We start from the raw sequence: 17,044 nt of genomic DNA on the forward strand, positions 1-17,044 counted from the left end.
GCACACATAACATTTTAAAATGAGCAATATTTCAAAACACATTGGCAGCCCTTCAATTCTTGGAGAAGGGTGTGGATTTGTAGAGAAGGAGCAGGTTCTCAAACGTCACCCATCAAGTTTCAGACATGAATTTTAGACTGTTGTTCCAGAGGCATGACTAACAGTTACAGGATGAAACATAACAGGTAGAAATCACCCATAGCTCTTTCCTACTATCTGAATTGTTTTGTACAGTACTGTTGTGCAGCAACCATTATTTACTTCTTACAGGCAAATGTTATTTTTACCAATTTGCTCTACTCAGATTTTATTGTTCAGGGCTGATTTTTCCATTTAGTAGTTAGGTGATACATTGTATTTATTTTTTAAATCACAAAGAAATTACAAAACCTATATATTTTTTAATTTGTGATGACTATTGTTAACCACAAAATTATTTGCATTATATTATCATTTTTTTTTAAAAACATCTTTTTATTAAGGTGCTTTTAACAGTTATGCAACACAGTAGTAGTAAAACACAATCAGAAATTATGCGATTGTGTGACGATTTTCGCATAGTTTTAGATTTGCCACATAATCCATAGTATGTTGCATAATCTGCAGAATTTAACAAAATAGTTTTTTTGTTTCTAGCTCAAACGGTTCAAAAGTTATTAAAAATGTGACCACGGGGCGTGGCCAGATTGCCATGGTGACGAGAACCAATTCGGCTCCGCTACCGTCCTTAGCAAAATTGGGGATACTGCAGGAGCAATGAGCTAGCCTGGCTCCATAATATACCAGGAAGGTTTGGGCAGTGTACCAGAGCCCTGTGGTCGACCCGATGATTTGGCGATGCAGAGGATAGCAAAGGATTCAGGTTGAGGCTAAGAGACAAGATAGCCCCTGAGAACGATTGCTGAGTGCCTGCAAGGCTATGCACTTTCTGAAACCCCCTTGCACAACTACCAGACTTTAGGACACTGACCAGGTGGTTGCTAAGATCCAGGGGTGGAGAGCCAACACACTGAAAGACTTGCAGGAGACCTGGTGGGTGTGGCCCCTGTAGCCGGCTGCCATACCCGTGATGCCACAGTGGCCGCAGTACAGCGGCTCCCCTTGCCTGCGGTCCTGGCCATGAGAGGCGGCTGTGGAGGCAGTAGGAGTGGTCCAGCGGGCCCCTGCCGATGCTAGAACGAACAAGGAGCGCAGGGGAGAGACCCGAGGGCCCGGAGGAGCGACTACCCTGAACCCTACATGGCACTGCAAGGCACCAGACTATCATAGTGAGGAGGCCAAAGGGATGCTTTGTTGTATTTTTGGGGGAATATTGAGGTGGAGAACCACTGGAGTCTCTAATTAGCTGGGCTTCAGACATTCCAACCGTCCCCCTGTGTACCGGTCTGATGCCCAGACCTGATCATACAGGACACAAGGGAAGAGACCAAATAAGCACCATAGCCATGAGGCTAGGCCTTATTGGGGGAAATAGTGAAGGCTCTTTAGGTATGGCAGCCTGACTCCTAATCCACGAGTGCTACACCAATCACCAGCCAACAGCCTGTCCAAGCCAGATCAAGACAAAGGAGGGACGGAACTCATACCTAACTTGGAGGAAGAAGGGTTATGCATTTAGCGCTGCTCCCATACACCACGTTACCTATGCAGAGTCAAGGTCTCCACTCAGAGGAGAGTCTGAGTGCAACTACTAAAATATGGGGCATACTCCAGGAGGGGAATAGCAGAGGGCGAATGAAGATGACTTCTGAAACAACACCCCGTGCATACCTTATCTCTCAGTCTCTATGCCTCCGAAGCAGCAACCTAACCTGGTGCCCAGCTGTTCCTCCTCAGCGGAACCGAGAGTACACACAATAGACGCTCCAGGTTCGACCAACATGTCACTTATGAAGGAAGAGCTCCTGGTCTCCCTTCAAACCTTAAAAAAGGAACTTCGAGAGGAGCTTAAAACAGCTTTCACTGCATTCCTGGAATCCCTGCGTACAGATCTACACAGCAAACTGGTAACTCTCCAACAAGATGTAGATTCAGTGGGCACCCAGGTCCTCGACCTCGAAACCACAACGGACCAGGAACAATGCACAGGTCAAGTGGAGGAAACGGCACGCATTCTACACCAACAGCTCCAGAAAACAATACTTAAATGCGAAGATCTGGAAAATAAATCAAGACGAGATAATATACCAATACAGAGCCTGGACGAGGGAATTGGCGGCCCAGACTTGGAGGACTTTGTATCGGGGATATTCACAGAGCTGCTAGGCTACTTACCACCAAAACTGAAGATTGAAAGAGTGGGCCCATCCATGCGAGGAGATAGGGAGCCTCAGAGATATCCTGGCTAAGTTTCACACTTTCAAGACGAAAGAAGTCATTCTGTTGGCAGCCAGGAAGGCTGATTCAGTCACCTTTCAGGGGGCTTCCTGTACCCTCTTCCAGAACATACACAGTGTCGTTGTATAGACACCAGCAATTTTGCGCAATCACTGACAAATTAAGGGATGAACGCATAAAATATCACTGGGAATTCCCATTTGGGTTGGTATTTGAGCTCAACAACAAACCCCAGCATGTCACCAACCTAGTAGAAGCTATGACACTACTAGATATGCCATAGTCAACTGTATCCTCTGTGGAGGAAAGTTTGAACTTGTCTCGGGGACAGTCCCATAGCCCGTATAATAAAGTCCAATGCCTTGAGCAGCACCGTCTACATCAGGCTAAAAAGAAATGACAAGGATCGCCACCATGTCCCACGGTTTATCCACCATAAGAAAACATATATGATCTCAAATAGCTAGTTGAGACTTTCACACTGCCAGGTCCAGTAATGGCTGGCTAATGCAGGGCATTTAACTGTTAACTGATATCAGTACACCGCCTGGGGACCAACTTACATCGCCCTGAGAAGTTTAAATGATGTTGCTATTATTGTCTACCCAAGTCTGTTCAGATACTTTCCTAACTGAGCCTTAATCAGGCTACTCCTTGAGGTGGAAAGGCAGCAGTATTGACCCAATTCGCTCAATATGATTTGCGTTTCTCTCCAAGACAAGAGGTTTGGGGTTTAAATGTTGTATTACTTGTTATCTTAATTTTTTTTGCTTAGGCTTTCAGGATCCCTTTTTGGAAGTGGGTTCTGACATGGAGGGAGGTGGGGGTACACCTCTGGGGAGATCCGTGGGAGCAGGATGAGGAGGGAGGGATGAGTGATACTGCAGTACTGAGTTTTGCTGGGGAGGTATGCTTGGGACAGCCACAGGGCACATTTTTTTTTTTTTGCCGAGTTTTATATAGCGCGAACTAGACCCGAACCGAATCAGGTATCAGAGCGCTTTACATATTTTTCCAGTTACGTTACATTTTTACGTTTTCCAGTTACTTTCATCAGATACTCACAGCAACCATGGTAATCAGCACACTCATCTAGAATGTTAGGGGCCTTAACTCGCCAGCCAAACGCCAAAAATTTTGGAAATATCTGAGAAACCACAGTTATGATGTTGTGGCTCGCCAGGAAACTCACCTTAAGAGAGACGAGGATCACAGACTGAAGCGCCCAACATATTAAGCGTTTTTTAAGTCCTCTGCCTCTACTAAGCACAATGGAGTAGCACTGCTCTTTCACTCCTTGATGCAACTTACACCAGAGGGTTGCAAAACAGAGAGGGAGGGTCATGAGACTCTTGAGTGATGTGTTGCGCTATACAAATGTCCCTGATTTGATTTGATTTAGGATTGTCCTAGTTAAGGGCTGTCTCAGGGGTTGAAAATGCACCTTCGCCTTGGTATATGTACCGAATTCCAATTAGGCCCCTTTCCTCCACTCTTTCAGTTTTGTCAGGAAGACATAATCGTGATGGAAAACATAATTTAATATGGCATTCTAGCGACAATAGTACTCAATCCCAGAGGGCGTCAGCGGGGAGTTTCACAAGGCCTCTTAGACAAGCTTTCCAGACCTTGGGCCTTCTACATGCATGATGGACGATTCACCCAAAGGCACATGACTACACATGCATAAATAAAACAAATATAGGGTGTATTACCAAAGACGAAATCAGAATAGCCCTTAAGAATAGTTCAAGTGGTAAGGCTGCAGGCCCCGACGGCGTCCCTGTTGACGTATTTAAACACAACATGGACCTTTGGGTACCTGTTTCGTTTAGGTGCTTCAATGCAACAACAGATGGGGTGATACCGGTCACATGGGCAGAGAGCTTGATAGTCCCTATCTTTAAAAAGGGGGAAAGTAGCAGTGCTAGTTGCTATCGACCAATATCCTTGCTCGACTCAACGTCTAAAGTCATGGGACGAATATTATTGGCAAGATTAGAGCAGTGGTCAAATGATAACAACATTCTATCAAAGGCTCAGTATGGCTTTAGACAGGGGGTTGGCACAATTGAGCAGTGTCTGAATTTGGACCTAATAATAGGGAAATACACACTCGCAAGGAAGGGCTCATTACATATTTGCTTTGTGGATTTATCAAGCGCTTTCGACTTGGTGAACCACTCAGAGTTATGGGAGACACTAAGAGGTATGGGCGCCCCGGAAGACATTGTTAGTTTCCGATCACAGATCTATTCCCAGTTATCCGCAAGAATACGATATGGAGTACATGGGGAATGCACAAAGCACTTTAAAATCACACGTGGTGTAAGACAGGGCTGTACCCTTGCCCCCCTGTTTTCACTTTACATAAATGGTGTTGATACCTTATTGCAGAACAGTGGGGTAGATGTTCCAATTGTTGGTAAACGGGCAAAACCCCTATTATTGTATGCTGATGACGCTGTACTGATTTCGAGGACAGCAAACGGCTTGCAGACCCTGATGGACAATTTTAATAGTTTTATGACGGAGAAACACTTGAAAATCAACTTGAGTAAGACATTAGTTTTGTCCTGTGGTATAGGGAATATCAAAACCAAACAACATTTATCAACGGGACGCGGATAGAGAAAACTTTTACATTTTCTTACCTAGGGATTCTTTTTAATAGTAAGGCGAATTGGAATAAGCATATTACCCGGAGTAAGTTGAAATTTGTGAAAATCGTGAAGGCTATTTTAAGATTCTCCCAAAAGATTGGGAATAAACCTGTCCGGGAGATTCTTAAATTGTACGGAGCAAAGTGTATTACAGGGTGTTGTTATGGGGGGCTCTATGGGGTCAGATTGAGACTTCTCCACTACAGATCCTTGAAAATAACTTCCTAAGACACTTGGCTAGCTGTCCCTGGTGCCACATCGTCGATTATTTTGCACAGGGAAACAGCAACTCCGTATATAAACGATCTAATTTGTGTGGCTGCATTAAAATTGTGGCATCGTATCTGGGTTAGGGATGAAACTCATTTTACGTGGGATATAATTTTAGATTGCATGTCCCAAGTTGGTTGAAAAACAATTACCTGGCAAGATTATATTGCTAGTCTTCTAGAGGATTGCAATTTAAACGTAAATGATTTTACCTCGGGAGATGTGCAATATATTAGTAAGGCGGAATTAAAAAAGAGTTTTCTAAACGTAAGGACCGTCCGCAGAGAAAAGGCTTCTTATTCTAAGAAATCAGTTATCTCTTACCTTGAGGGTCCCGTGGGCATGGGTTTACAACCATATCTTATTTTTATTACTAATGTACAACATAGATTTTACCTAACCAGATTAAGATTGTGCACACTACACTTTTTATTTGCATTTCCTAAAAGGGGTAAGTGGTGCGCCATCATGCCGAATTGTCCGTGTGATGGCAGGTCCAAACAAAGCACCCTTCACTTTATTGTTTTGTAGGTTTTATACAGAAAGTAGAAAAACATATCTCCATCCAATTTTTAAAACTAATAGCCTGTTTTCCTATGAAATTGCTTTTAATTACCTTCAGCTTCTGGATAATATTTTAGTATGTAACGCAGTTATCTGTTTTATAATGATGGCAATGAAACAAAGGACCAAACTTGTTCATCTAGAAAGACTGAATTATGAAGTAACGTCAGCTCAACTTTCTAGTTTTGTGCCCATTCAAATTAAGTGATGAATTGAAGTTCTCTGATGTTTTTAACTTTGATGCGCTTGTTTTTTATTAACTATAAATGGATTTTATATTTTTTTGTATAGTATGGTTTTGTGGACATTTGGTATGATCCGAATAAAGCTCACTTGACTTGACTACACATTCACTTTCACACACATCAAACATATTCCAGATTGAATTATATATTTTTGAGTCAGGCCCGAGACAGATATTGGGAGGATGGTGGCATCTTGTATATCCCATCTCAGACTATGCACTGGTGGTAGTGGCATTGGCTTGAGATACCCCACTACCACGATACAACCAATGTGTTTTTCCTCCCTCCCCGACATGAGACCACCTGTTATGGGGTGACCTCAGGAAAGCAATTAGGGAATACTTTGAGATTAATAACCCCCAAGACACATCCCCAGCCAATAACTGGGATGTGTTTAAAGCATAGATTAGTAGTAAACGCATTGCCCTGAATTCCGCCCTTAATAAACAGATAGCCTCAGAACTGCCAATACTTGAAACGGAATTACACAAAAAAAAAAAAATTTGGGCTCTCGAACGGAAAGTCACAGCGGTGAGGGGTAAACTGAATGTGATCTATAACAATAGGGCAGAATTCACTTTTCTCCACCTTAGACAGAGCACTTACTCTCAGGGTAATAAAGTCGCTACTCCTCTGGCTCACCAATTAGGAAACATGCTTGGAAACGAAGAGGTGCTCAAAACTATTACCTTTCTACAACTTCATAAAGCACCTGGACTAGATGGCCTCAGAACTCACTCTTAAAAAAACCTTCAGTGCAGATCTGATTCCGCCTCTAACTCTCCTGTTCCGTCAAATTTCGATCCCTTACTCCATCTATGAAAGAGGCACTGGTGACGGTTATTTCGGAACCAGCAAAAGATGCAAGCTCCCGTAGTTCGGACAGACTCATAGCCCTGATCAATCTGGATACCAAGTCATATGCAAAGATTTTAGCATCCCGCCTTGATAGTTTGATGCCTAACTTGATCCATTCGGATCAATCAGGCTTCATCAAGGGCCGGCAAACCAACAATAACGAGAGACGAGTGCTTCACCTGATAAAGAAAGCTAAAAATACACAGATCCCGGCTGTTCTCTTAGTCCCCGACGCTGAATAAGCATTTGACTTCGTTGACTGGTCCTTTCTCTTCCTAACTTTAACACGCTTTTGATTCTGTGAAGAATTCATAGCTATGATCCGAGCTATTTAAGAGGTCCTATAATCTACTGTATTAATAAGTGGATACAGTTCTACCCTCTTTCAACTTGGCAGGGGTGCTCCTTATCCCCACTATTATTTTCCCTAAGCACTGAACACTTAGTCCAAAGGCGTAGAAAGATATACCATAGCTAGGCATTTGAATCACTCCCAAAATTGCAAGCCTTTATAAGACCAACTCTCCTACACCCCTTCATCGATTGAAAGCAGACCTCAGATGATGGACTCCTCTTTTTACATCATGACTCGGTCACATTAATGTGGTTTATATGACTACCTTACCTAAGGTTCTTTATCTTTTCCAAAGGCTCTCCTCAACATGACTTTCTCCGACCCTCCGCTCACTCATGACCTAATTTATATGGGAAAACTGCAGACCTCGACTACCGGACACACTCCTTAGACAACCTAGGGTCCAGTGGGCCAGCCCCACCCAACTTCCACCTTTATTATAAAGTGGCTCAATTACGAGTGACTGGCAAACGGTCTCTTAGAGTTTTGGACAAGCACTGGCTACTTATGGTCAGGGATATAGTGGGGAAAGCAATAGAATGACCCCCAAACGCCTACCTTAGCCCCTCCTACCAGGAGAACTCTGAAAACCTGCCACAACTTGAATAGACAGGTGGAGTGGACAACCTTCCCTCCCGATATTCACCCATACACTATAACCCTGCCTTCTCACCGGAGAGAATGTTTTCAACTGAAAGGAGAATATAGTAGCGTGAGATACTTTATCACAGTAGAAATGACAAAATCTTAGATGCCTACTGTGCCCATTTGTGTACAGTTCCTGGATGACACATACGAGTTCATTTGTTTGAGCCAGCACTTCCTTCTCTGTTGAGCCCAGCCTTTATAGTCTTGATAGAAGCAGCTCCTGAAATCCTCATTTTGAGTCAATGTCTCTGAAGTGAGCAGGTTTAAGCCAAAATGCCTCCATACAAATTCTACTAGGGGAGACATCCAAAATTCACAAGTATATGGTGTGCCTTACCTGCAACACCTGGGGGTAGTCAAAGACTTGGTTCTTGACACAGCGTTTGCGCAGAGAGGAGACGCCGTCAGACAGGTTGGAACACTTGTCAAGGATCATGACAGACTCTCCGTGCTCGGCCTGAAGTGCCTCCAGGTCAGACCGATACTCAGGATGCAAGGTTGCCTGGGACGATAGGAGAAAATACTTGCGGGTGCTGGAAAGAAACACAGGTACATTTAGAATTATCTCTCTCAAGAGGAACATGCATTCAGGTTTTTGTGTTTTTAAATGTAATGGGAAAAGACAGTAGGCCAAGATTTCTCTACCTGAATCTGAAAGACGCCACATCAGTGATGACCGAGAAACTCTGTGCTCCAGGGTTAGGGTAACTACTTCCAACTTACATGCAGGTTCATGTCCAGCGTTGGACTTGGCCCTGTATGCAGGATCACTCCCAAGCCTTTTCCTTTCACCCATCATGTTTTCTGAACCTGTTTTTGTTGGCTTTTATGACTGTGCATGCTACTATGGCTAGCCAGTGCTAAAGTGCTTGTGCTCTCTATCCAAAACATGGGACAATTGGCTTACACCTGATTGGTACATTTAATTTACTTGTAACTCTCTCTTGTATAATATAACTGGTACCAAGGGTCTGTAAATGACATGCCACTAGTGGGCAGCAGCACTCATTTTCTCGCTTATAAAAAGTAGCCTTTTAAACATGACTTAAGCCAGACATTACAGCATGTAGTGCAGTTTTATACTTCCAATTCCACCTGGCAAAATAAACCTTTTCAGCCTAAGCCTTCGTTTTTAATACATATATGCCACCCCTAAAGTAGGACATAAATGGCCCATAGTGCAGGGGGCATTGTTTTCAAGTTTTACACATGCTGGTAGTGAGAAACTCCTAAATTCATTTTTTACTACTGTGAGGCCTTTCTGTCACTTAGGATAACTTATTACATTCAATAAGTACTAACTTTTGATTGGGAGCAGATGCAAATATAATGTTTTGACTCAAATGAATTGAAATTTAAAATCCTCTTTAATGGTAAAGCCAGATTTTAGATTACAATTTTGAAATTGCTATTTTTAGGTCTTGTCTGACGCAGCGCTTGCGCTGGTCTGGCCAGATCTTCAGTAAGAAGGGGTTAAAAAAAATGCTACAGCCGGCTACAGCTTGCAGTGCATGTGCGCGGGCGCGTACTTGAGAAGAGGCGCCATATGGTGTGATTACTGCTGCACGCGCACCACTCGCGCACATGCACTGCAAGCTGTGGCCGGCTGTAGCATTTTTCCCCGCAATCACTTTCACTTTGGCCCCGTGGTTAACTACCTTGCCATATGATGCCAATACACTTTGCGTGTTTTTTTTGTCAGTCCCCCAGGGAACAAGCAGGCATCCACTTCAGTCTTTTTTGCTGCGATCAGCTGTCCTGACAGAAGTGGATGCCTGCTTGTGCTCCGGGAGAACTGACAGCAAAAACAAGCATGCATCCACTTCTTTTTGCTGCGATCAGCTTGTTAAAGGTTTGGTCGCGATTTCTTCTTAACTTGATTGGCTCCCAATCTAGCGGGACAGTTCATTCAAAGCCTTGCAAACAATTTGTTACATTGTATCCCTCTATTAAAGACGCCATGCCACCATTGCAAATCGTTCCTTTTCTCAATTGAGGAGACATTTTATATGGGACACGAAATGTCCTAATGTTTAATTTCCGAATTGCATGAAGTTCCTTCTTGCAATTAGTCTCTTTTTTTTTTTTTTAGATTAGACTGTCCAATAAGGAACGAGACTGCAGCCAGCTTGACTTGTATTGGAATTACAAGATAAACAAATTACAGCCACTGCTGCTTTCAATTCAGGAGTTTAATGAATGAAAAATATGCAAATTTAGCTGCTTTCTTTGTGCTGCTCCCTTGTTCTACATTATTCCTCCCACTGTTTTGAATTATTACAGATGTCTGATCACAATAAAAAGATTGTGGATTTTTCTGTCAAGGGTTCAATCAATCGTCACGGCCGGCCTACAAGAAAGAAGTAAGTAGGCAAGCAGAAATTGCCAAGAAGCTTGATGTGTAAGGGTAGTGATAATTGTATTTTAAAAAAGTTCTAAAATTGGTCTTTTCTCCCCCTTTTATTTTGTTTCAGTGTGCCTCAGTTTGATGTCTTTATGACAACCCTTAAATACATTGGTGTACAAAACACCTCAACAAGCATAAAAACTACCAGGGAGGTCTTGTGTCTCAAAATCAATAATATGCTTTAGGGCAACCTTTGTCTATGCTTAGAGGGACTCTTTTGGAAGGCTTCTTTTGTGAAGCCTAATAAAATAAGAGTGGTTTAGCAACACCCTTGGTGTTTTACACTATTAAAAGTGATTCCATACTATTGGCTAAGTTATTTGTGGCTTGTTGGTTTTGTAAAAAACTTGAGCTAGGACATAGTTCTATAATGTTGTCTTGTATGTTATTGCGACATCCTTAGTCTTGTACATTTTTGTCGTCATATGTTCTGTTCAGTATTCTTTTATATCTTGTGTAAAAAATGTATTTGAATATGTATGTCATCTTTTTGCATTGCTTCAATATTTATGGCGGTCTTCACATAAATTGACGTAAACGTGTTTGAACTACTAGTGAACAATAATAATTTAAAACAAGCATTGGCATAGCCAATAGGTCTTGCCTTTGAGACCTTATAAGTGTTTAACCATGCAACAGTTAATGTTGTTGCACCAAGGATATTTTGCTGCATAACTAAATACTTATAAGGTCCCAACAGCGAGACCTATTGGCTATGCCAGTGCTTGTTAGAGAGTTGTCACCTTCCACCCTAAATATTCGGAGGCCTTCTAGGAGGATCCATCTGCCTGAGCCTGTTAATTGCTCCCCCACCAGGAATGCATATTGTGCTCGGAAAGTGAACAATAGGACCTGGTGTAGTAGGGAGAGAGCTATCCTGCCAGGATAGGAGGGGAAGAGCTGGTTGAAGCCCCACTTACATTTCAAAGGGTTGCCTCCAACACACTCAGGAATGAACTTTACACTCGCCTTTTGTCAAACTAGACCTATTTGGTGGTACAAATGACATCACATAGTAGTCTGAGTTCTTCACGAGAGTGACTAATTTCTGGTGGAGTTGAAGCTTTGAGTCTTATGATGGCTGTTGACTGGAGATGTTATAACTATCTTTGCATGTTTTTTTCATTTGTTGGAACTGGACTGCCTTACTCAAGTCTAGAATAGTACAGTGTATTGATCTGACCCGTTGAGCTGGAGAGTATTTTAACGAGGCAGAGTTTACGGGTGGAGGTAATGAGTTCAAGGGAAGTGTCTTTGCCATAGATCGGGAGATGGCGGAGTCGTGAGAGATTGCTTAACATGGACATTTCTTTCAGTTTCCTTTATTTTGAGTTCTTCTTGATGTTTCAAGGGGCACTATATTCTTGTACTAAAATGTGTTTTAGGTAGAGGGAAAATAGTAAAGCAGTGAACGCATTAAGGTGGGCATTAAGTGATACGGAAACAGTTGGTATTGTTATGCTTAGTTTTGACGGCTACTTATATTATTTTGAAGGATGAGAATGATGCGTAGTCAGCTATGATGCAAAACTGCTTACTACTAAGGATAATAGTTAAACCAGAGAAAAATTTATGAGATCTGTCCTTGTCGCAGATGGAGAAACTATGAGAAATTAGGATGTCGAATGACGAGTTGGGAAACCATGTTATTGTAATGAGCAATCGTAAGAGGAGAGTTATGAGGAGTTTACTAACATACAGGTGGTTGGGTGTATCTTACATGTAATATAATATAAATATAGTGGTTACTTAAGGAGTGAGGTATGTTGTGGCATTTGTCTTGATTTGAATTACGTTATCAGAATGTTACTGCTTACGCGATTCTCGTCTAGGTCAGTAGGATGAAAATGTGGGAAGATGAGGTTTTCAGCAGGCACGTTGGCAAGTAAGTAAAGAGGGTTAAATGGTATGTGAAGGAGATGAGGAAAAAAGGACTGCCAAAGTCAACATGTCTCGCTTTTAGAACTGCCTTTGCCAATGCTTTCTGTCAATGCAGAGTAGCATCAATGAAAACCCAAATGCTTTTGTGAATGATATAAGCATCAGCACATAAAGAGTGTGGTGATGTGCACACACATGTGCATGCCATTCAGTAAACATGTACACACGTGATGTCTTATGAGTGTGCCGACTGATTGGCATGAATTATTTTCTTTTTTTATTTTTATTTACTCATTCAAGATGACGGTAGTCAAATAGAGATGTAAATTTAAAAACAAAATCGTCTTACCCATGCAAAAGTGCATTTTGGTTTTTAAAGTGGAGCAGCCAAGCAACAAACAACTGCTGCTAGGCCCTCATTTTTGTTTTTATAAGAACTGAATGAGATGGGGAGGCAACACATTAGTGTGTGGGAGGGAAGCAATGGTAGGTGGGCAGGGAGAGGGACATATGGTGGGGGGGTGGAGGGGGAGAGGACGGAATATTTAAAACAATTTGAAGAAAAAAAAACAAAGGAGGACGAAGCATTGAATAGGTGGGCGGAGGGACAATGTTGACCATCTAGGCTGTAGGGCAGGTGTGGAACAATGAGCAGAACATGGTAAAGAGAGGAAGCGGGGGGGGAGTGTGCTGGGATCATAGAGGGAATAAATAAAAAGCAGATAAGTAGTACTATTTATGTGAGCAGTGGAAGAAAGCATCTCAGACAATTAAAGGGATGGTGTAGAGGCTATGGTCCAGTGGAGGGGTAGAAATGAACAGGAAGACAAGACTTCAAAAAGAAGCATGAGGAGGATTTACAATTGAGCCAATCAATGGTAAGCAATGGGCGGACTTTAAGGTCACTGTACATGTTCGCTATGGGACCCAAGAGGCATTTTACAACCTACTATCTGGTAGGCATGACCTAAAAAGGGGAGGTGAAACTGTAAAGCATTGGAGGCAAAAGAAAGACTCCTAAGTTGGCTGTCAAAATACTACAACTAGGTAACCAGGAAGAAACAGAACAGCTATTTGGACTAGTGGGGATGCAGTCATTTTCACAATGGATATTCCTTGTTCAGAAGCTGAACTGTGTGTGATTTATGAGTGAGGGACTTGGATGTTATTGCCCTCTGAAGCCTTGAGTAGTCCAACGAGGAGGATCACAGCCCTGCCCGACAATTCTAGGTATTGCGAGGGTCCCTGCAGTGGATGGGTGTGTTTTTAGGGTGGGAGATACTGTAAAGGGGAGACTACTGAGACAGGGACCAGAGTCCTTGGTTGTGCAGAGCAGTGATCTATTCATGAAAGAGCTGAAGGAGTCCAGTTGAAATATTTGTCATTATTTGCGAGGAGCCGTGATAGAACTCAAAACAAGGCCTTGCCTCATAACAGCTGTGAGTGACTACCAAGCATGATACAGGAGCTGTGCAGCTGCATAACATCCCCGCACCTCCCAGGGAAGAGGCAAACTCATCAATGAGGAATTTTCCAGAACAAGTAATACCAACATTCAGGCATCCTTACCCAGGAGTCTTCTCAGGCAGAGTGACCTCGGCAGACAACCGACTGAAGACAGGAATGCTAACATCATATCCCTGGCGATAGGTCCATGTGGAGAAGCCTCCTCCAGCCAGCAGGGCCCTACAGCAAAAAAAACATGGTAATATAGCTCATGAATCATCAGAGGAAGCTCAAGACCACATCTCACCATCAGGGCTGGATTCTGCAGCACGTTTAACTTGATTATGGAGCGTTTGGATGAGCATATGGATTCTAATTAAACTCTCATCTATTATGTGTAGTGAATGTGCAAATTCAACTATCTTGGCTCCATCATGATGGTGTTCATAGGCATATCAACAACTTCCATATGTGTGGGTGTGCACCAATACATTTTCTTCTCAGTTCCAATACAGTGCTGTACAATGCCGTGCAGTCTTCTTTTCTACTTTGTGTGTCTTCATTATTGTTTTTGGTACTAATTTACATATTCTCATTTAAGAATTAAGGAAAAACCACATGAAGTCCATTGAACCTGGCAAAGACAATTATACACATTACCAATCTCATCTGCAAACAACCCAGATGGGTTTGTGGAGTTACATCCAGGACAGCAATATATCCTTGACAAAATCACGATACTGGTCCTCCCTTCCCAAATGTAAATAGTTTATAGGTTTCTTCACTAACAAAATAAAATCCAAACAAGACAACATCGTAACTTCCTCTGAACAAGAGACAATCTTTCACTCTAAATCCTCTGCCACACTGGCCACCATTTCAATTATAAAAATGGAAACACTTTCTAAACTGTTTAGACATCTGAAAGCCACCATCCATTTTCCAGACACAAATCGTGCTCAGATCATAAAAGACAATCTGCATCTCTCTAAGACAGCCAAGTTTTTGTTAACACATTCATCACTCTCATAAGGCTTCATTCTCCAATTCTCTGAAAACAGGCAAGCAACTATCCATCCTCTAAAACCAAATCAATAAACTAAACTGAGGCAGACCCAGAAAAGCCTATGAATAGTGTGTGCCCAATCAACTAACCAAATCGGTCAATGACAATAAGCTTCTCACTTTCCGCTAGCCGGAGTTCAGCCCAAACACTGCTACCTGATAATGCTTTAAGACATCTCAATGGACAACATTTCTGCTTTTAGTTCTGTGAGGTTTTTTTGCAGCGTTGACACAAAAAGTGCATGAACATAGAATAGATTCCAAGACCAGAAAGGAGATGGTTTTCTTCCTACCACATCAACCAGAGCGATATAGGGAAAAACCTGTAACAAAGCCTCAAAATTCATCATGAGATGTGGAGGACCTCAAGTTTTAAAACAGAAGCCTCTATATTCTTAAACCGCCACCTGGAACCTCTCTCCAAAAGACTACACGTGCCTAGTGTTAGAAGACCCCAATAGACTGATGAAAAGCAGCTTCACCTAAAACCATTGTACCTAAACAAAATCTTCACGATGAAGTAGTGCCTCTAAAGAATAAAGCTCTGATATCAAGCAGCTTGGTCCTAATAAGCCCCAAAAATACAGACTGTATATTGAGCACACCACGGGAACAAAAACAAACTTGGAAAGACCCTGCTGAATGTACTCTCGTTTGGTGATTCAACCAAACCCACCTCCTTCTACAAAATGAATTCCTAGAAATCAGTATTAACAACACTAGTACAACTCTAGTACATGACAACATTGCCCAATCCGCAAACTTTCCAGTTTATGCTCCAAGAAAAATCAGACATCTGCTGATTCCTTATCAACTGAGACGTGCTTCAAGCACTAATGAACTCTCTGCTATAGTACACAGGGCTTTCAAGTAAGATCTCTCTCCTTGAACCTGCCGTGAACATTGGACTGGCTTCAGAGTGACCCTTCACTGGCAATGCAACAAGTTACTTGAACTTACTTCCATCACCATTAAAAACCTCACAAGATTGTTTCACCTTTGAGAAGTTGCTGACGATGCCCCTGCAGGGCTTGAAAAGTCATAACAATGTTACTAGACCTTCAGATCTAGTAACTTGAAAAATCTACTCGACCTAACTGTAATGTACTTAACATTTGTCTCCAAAAGTCGAGCAAATATTACAAGATAACAAGATTCAAAGGCATTTTTATTGCTAATTCACTAAGAGAGCAATAAAGACGCCTCTGAATCTTATCTTGTCACATTTGCTTCACTATCAGAGACAGGTCAAAAGTCAGTTTGTCTTCCTACTCGCCAGAAACAGCGAGTAGGCCCTAAAAAATAGCTAGTTCTGATTAAATCTGGCTCGCCATAGCAAGCAGGCGAGTGGATTTTTCAAGCACTGTCATGTTACAGCACTACTTACACGAAATGTGACTACTACTAATCCGTTTGAATTGTTCATTCAATTTATAATGTCTTCACTCTGTTTCCTCTACTTCAGAAATTACCATGTTTGTTGCATTTCATTTGCTATTTGTAAAGCGTGCTAATCTGTGGAAAAGTGGCTGTACTGTCTAGTGTAATTGTTAGGATAACCGCATAAAAGTTCTCTCCCTAAAATATCTCTATTGTAACAATCTGTAGTATGTTATAGGTTATTCCAAGTTGTTCTTAACTACTGAACATTATTCTTAACTGTTCAGTACATTGTATTTTTAATATCCCCCCCACCCCCAGTGCTTGGCACTCGCTTCACTTAAGCCTTGTCTGTATGACTGTTCACTGGCTTAATTAAGCCAGGTTTTTAGTTATCATTTCCAGCTGCAATTGTGAAAAATGTGGGTGTTAAAAAACTGATCCTAGCAATACATTGGCCTTCCATATTAACTCAGTTACACAGACGTGTGTTTCACCTCTTGTAGCAAATCTTGCATTCATTAGTCTTCCTTCAGTTTCCATCATCATGTCACTACAGCTCTATACTCAAGTCCTCAGGTCTGACCGAACAAGCTAGAGACAATTCAAGACACAGACCTCAAACAGCTGCTGACCATGTAGAGAAGCCCAGCTACCAACCTCCTACTCCGTAGAGCAGGCCAGCTGCCAACCTCCTTCCCTGTAGAGCAGTGCAGCTACCAACCTCCTTCCCTGTAGAGCAGGGCAGCTACCAACCTCCTTCCCTGCAGAGCAGGGCAGCTACCAACCTCCTTCCCTGCAGAGCAGGGCAGCTACCAACCTCCTTCCCTGTAGAGCAGTGCAGCTACCAACCTCCTTCCCTGTAGAGCAGGCCAGCTGCCAACCTCCTTCCCTGTAGACCAGTGCAGCTACCAACCTCCTTCCC

General features: G+C 42.4%; 1 protein-coding gene across 1 annotated transcript in view; it reads right to left on the reverse strand.

Moving 5' to 3' along the window:
* EXT2 (exostosin glycosyltransferase 2) overlaps positions 1–17,044 on the reverse strand; it is a 305,577-nt gene that overhangs the window by 232,977 nt on the left and 55,556 nt on the right. Inside the window, exons 4-5 of the mRNA XM_078684358.1 lie at positions 13,798–13,914; positions 8,278–8,473 (exon numbers count right to left, since the gene is read on the reverse strand). Coding sequence (XP_078540484.1) covers positions 8,278–8,473; positions 13,798–13,914 — 313 coding nt within the window. The remainder of the gene's footprint in view (positions 1–8,277; positions 8,474–13,797; positions 13,915–17,044) is intronic.

This window comes from Lissotriton helveticus, chromosome 3_2 (assembly GCF_964261635.1).
Source record: "Lissotriton helveticus chromosome 3_2, aLisHel1.1, whole genome shotgun sequence".
Taxonomy (NCBI): domain Eukaryota; kingdom Metazoa; phylum Chordata; class Amphibia; order Caudata; family Salamandridae; genus Lissotriton; species Lissotriton helveticus.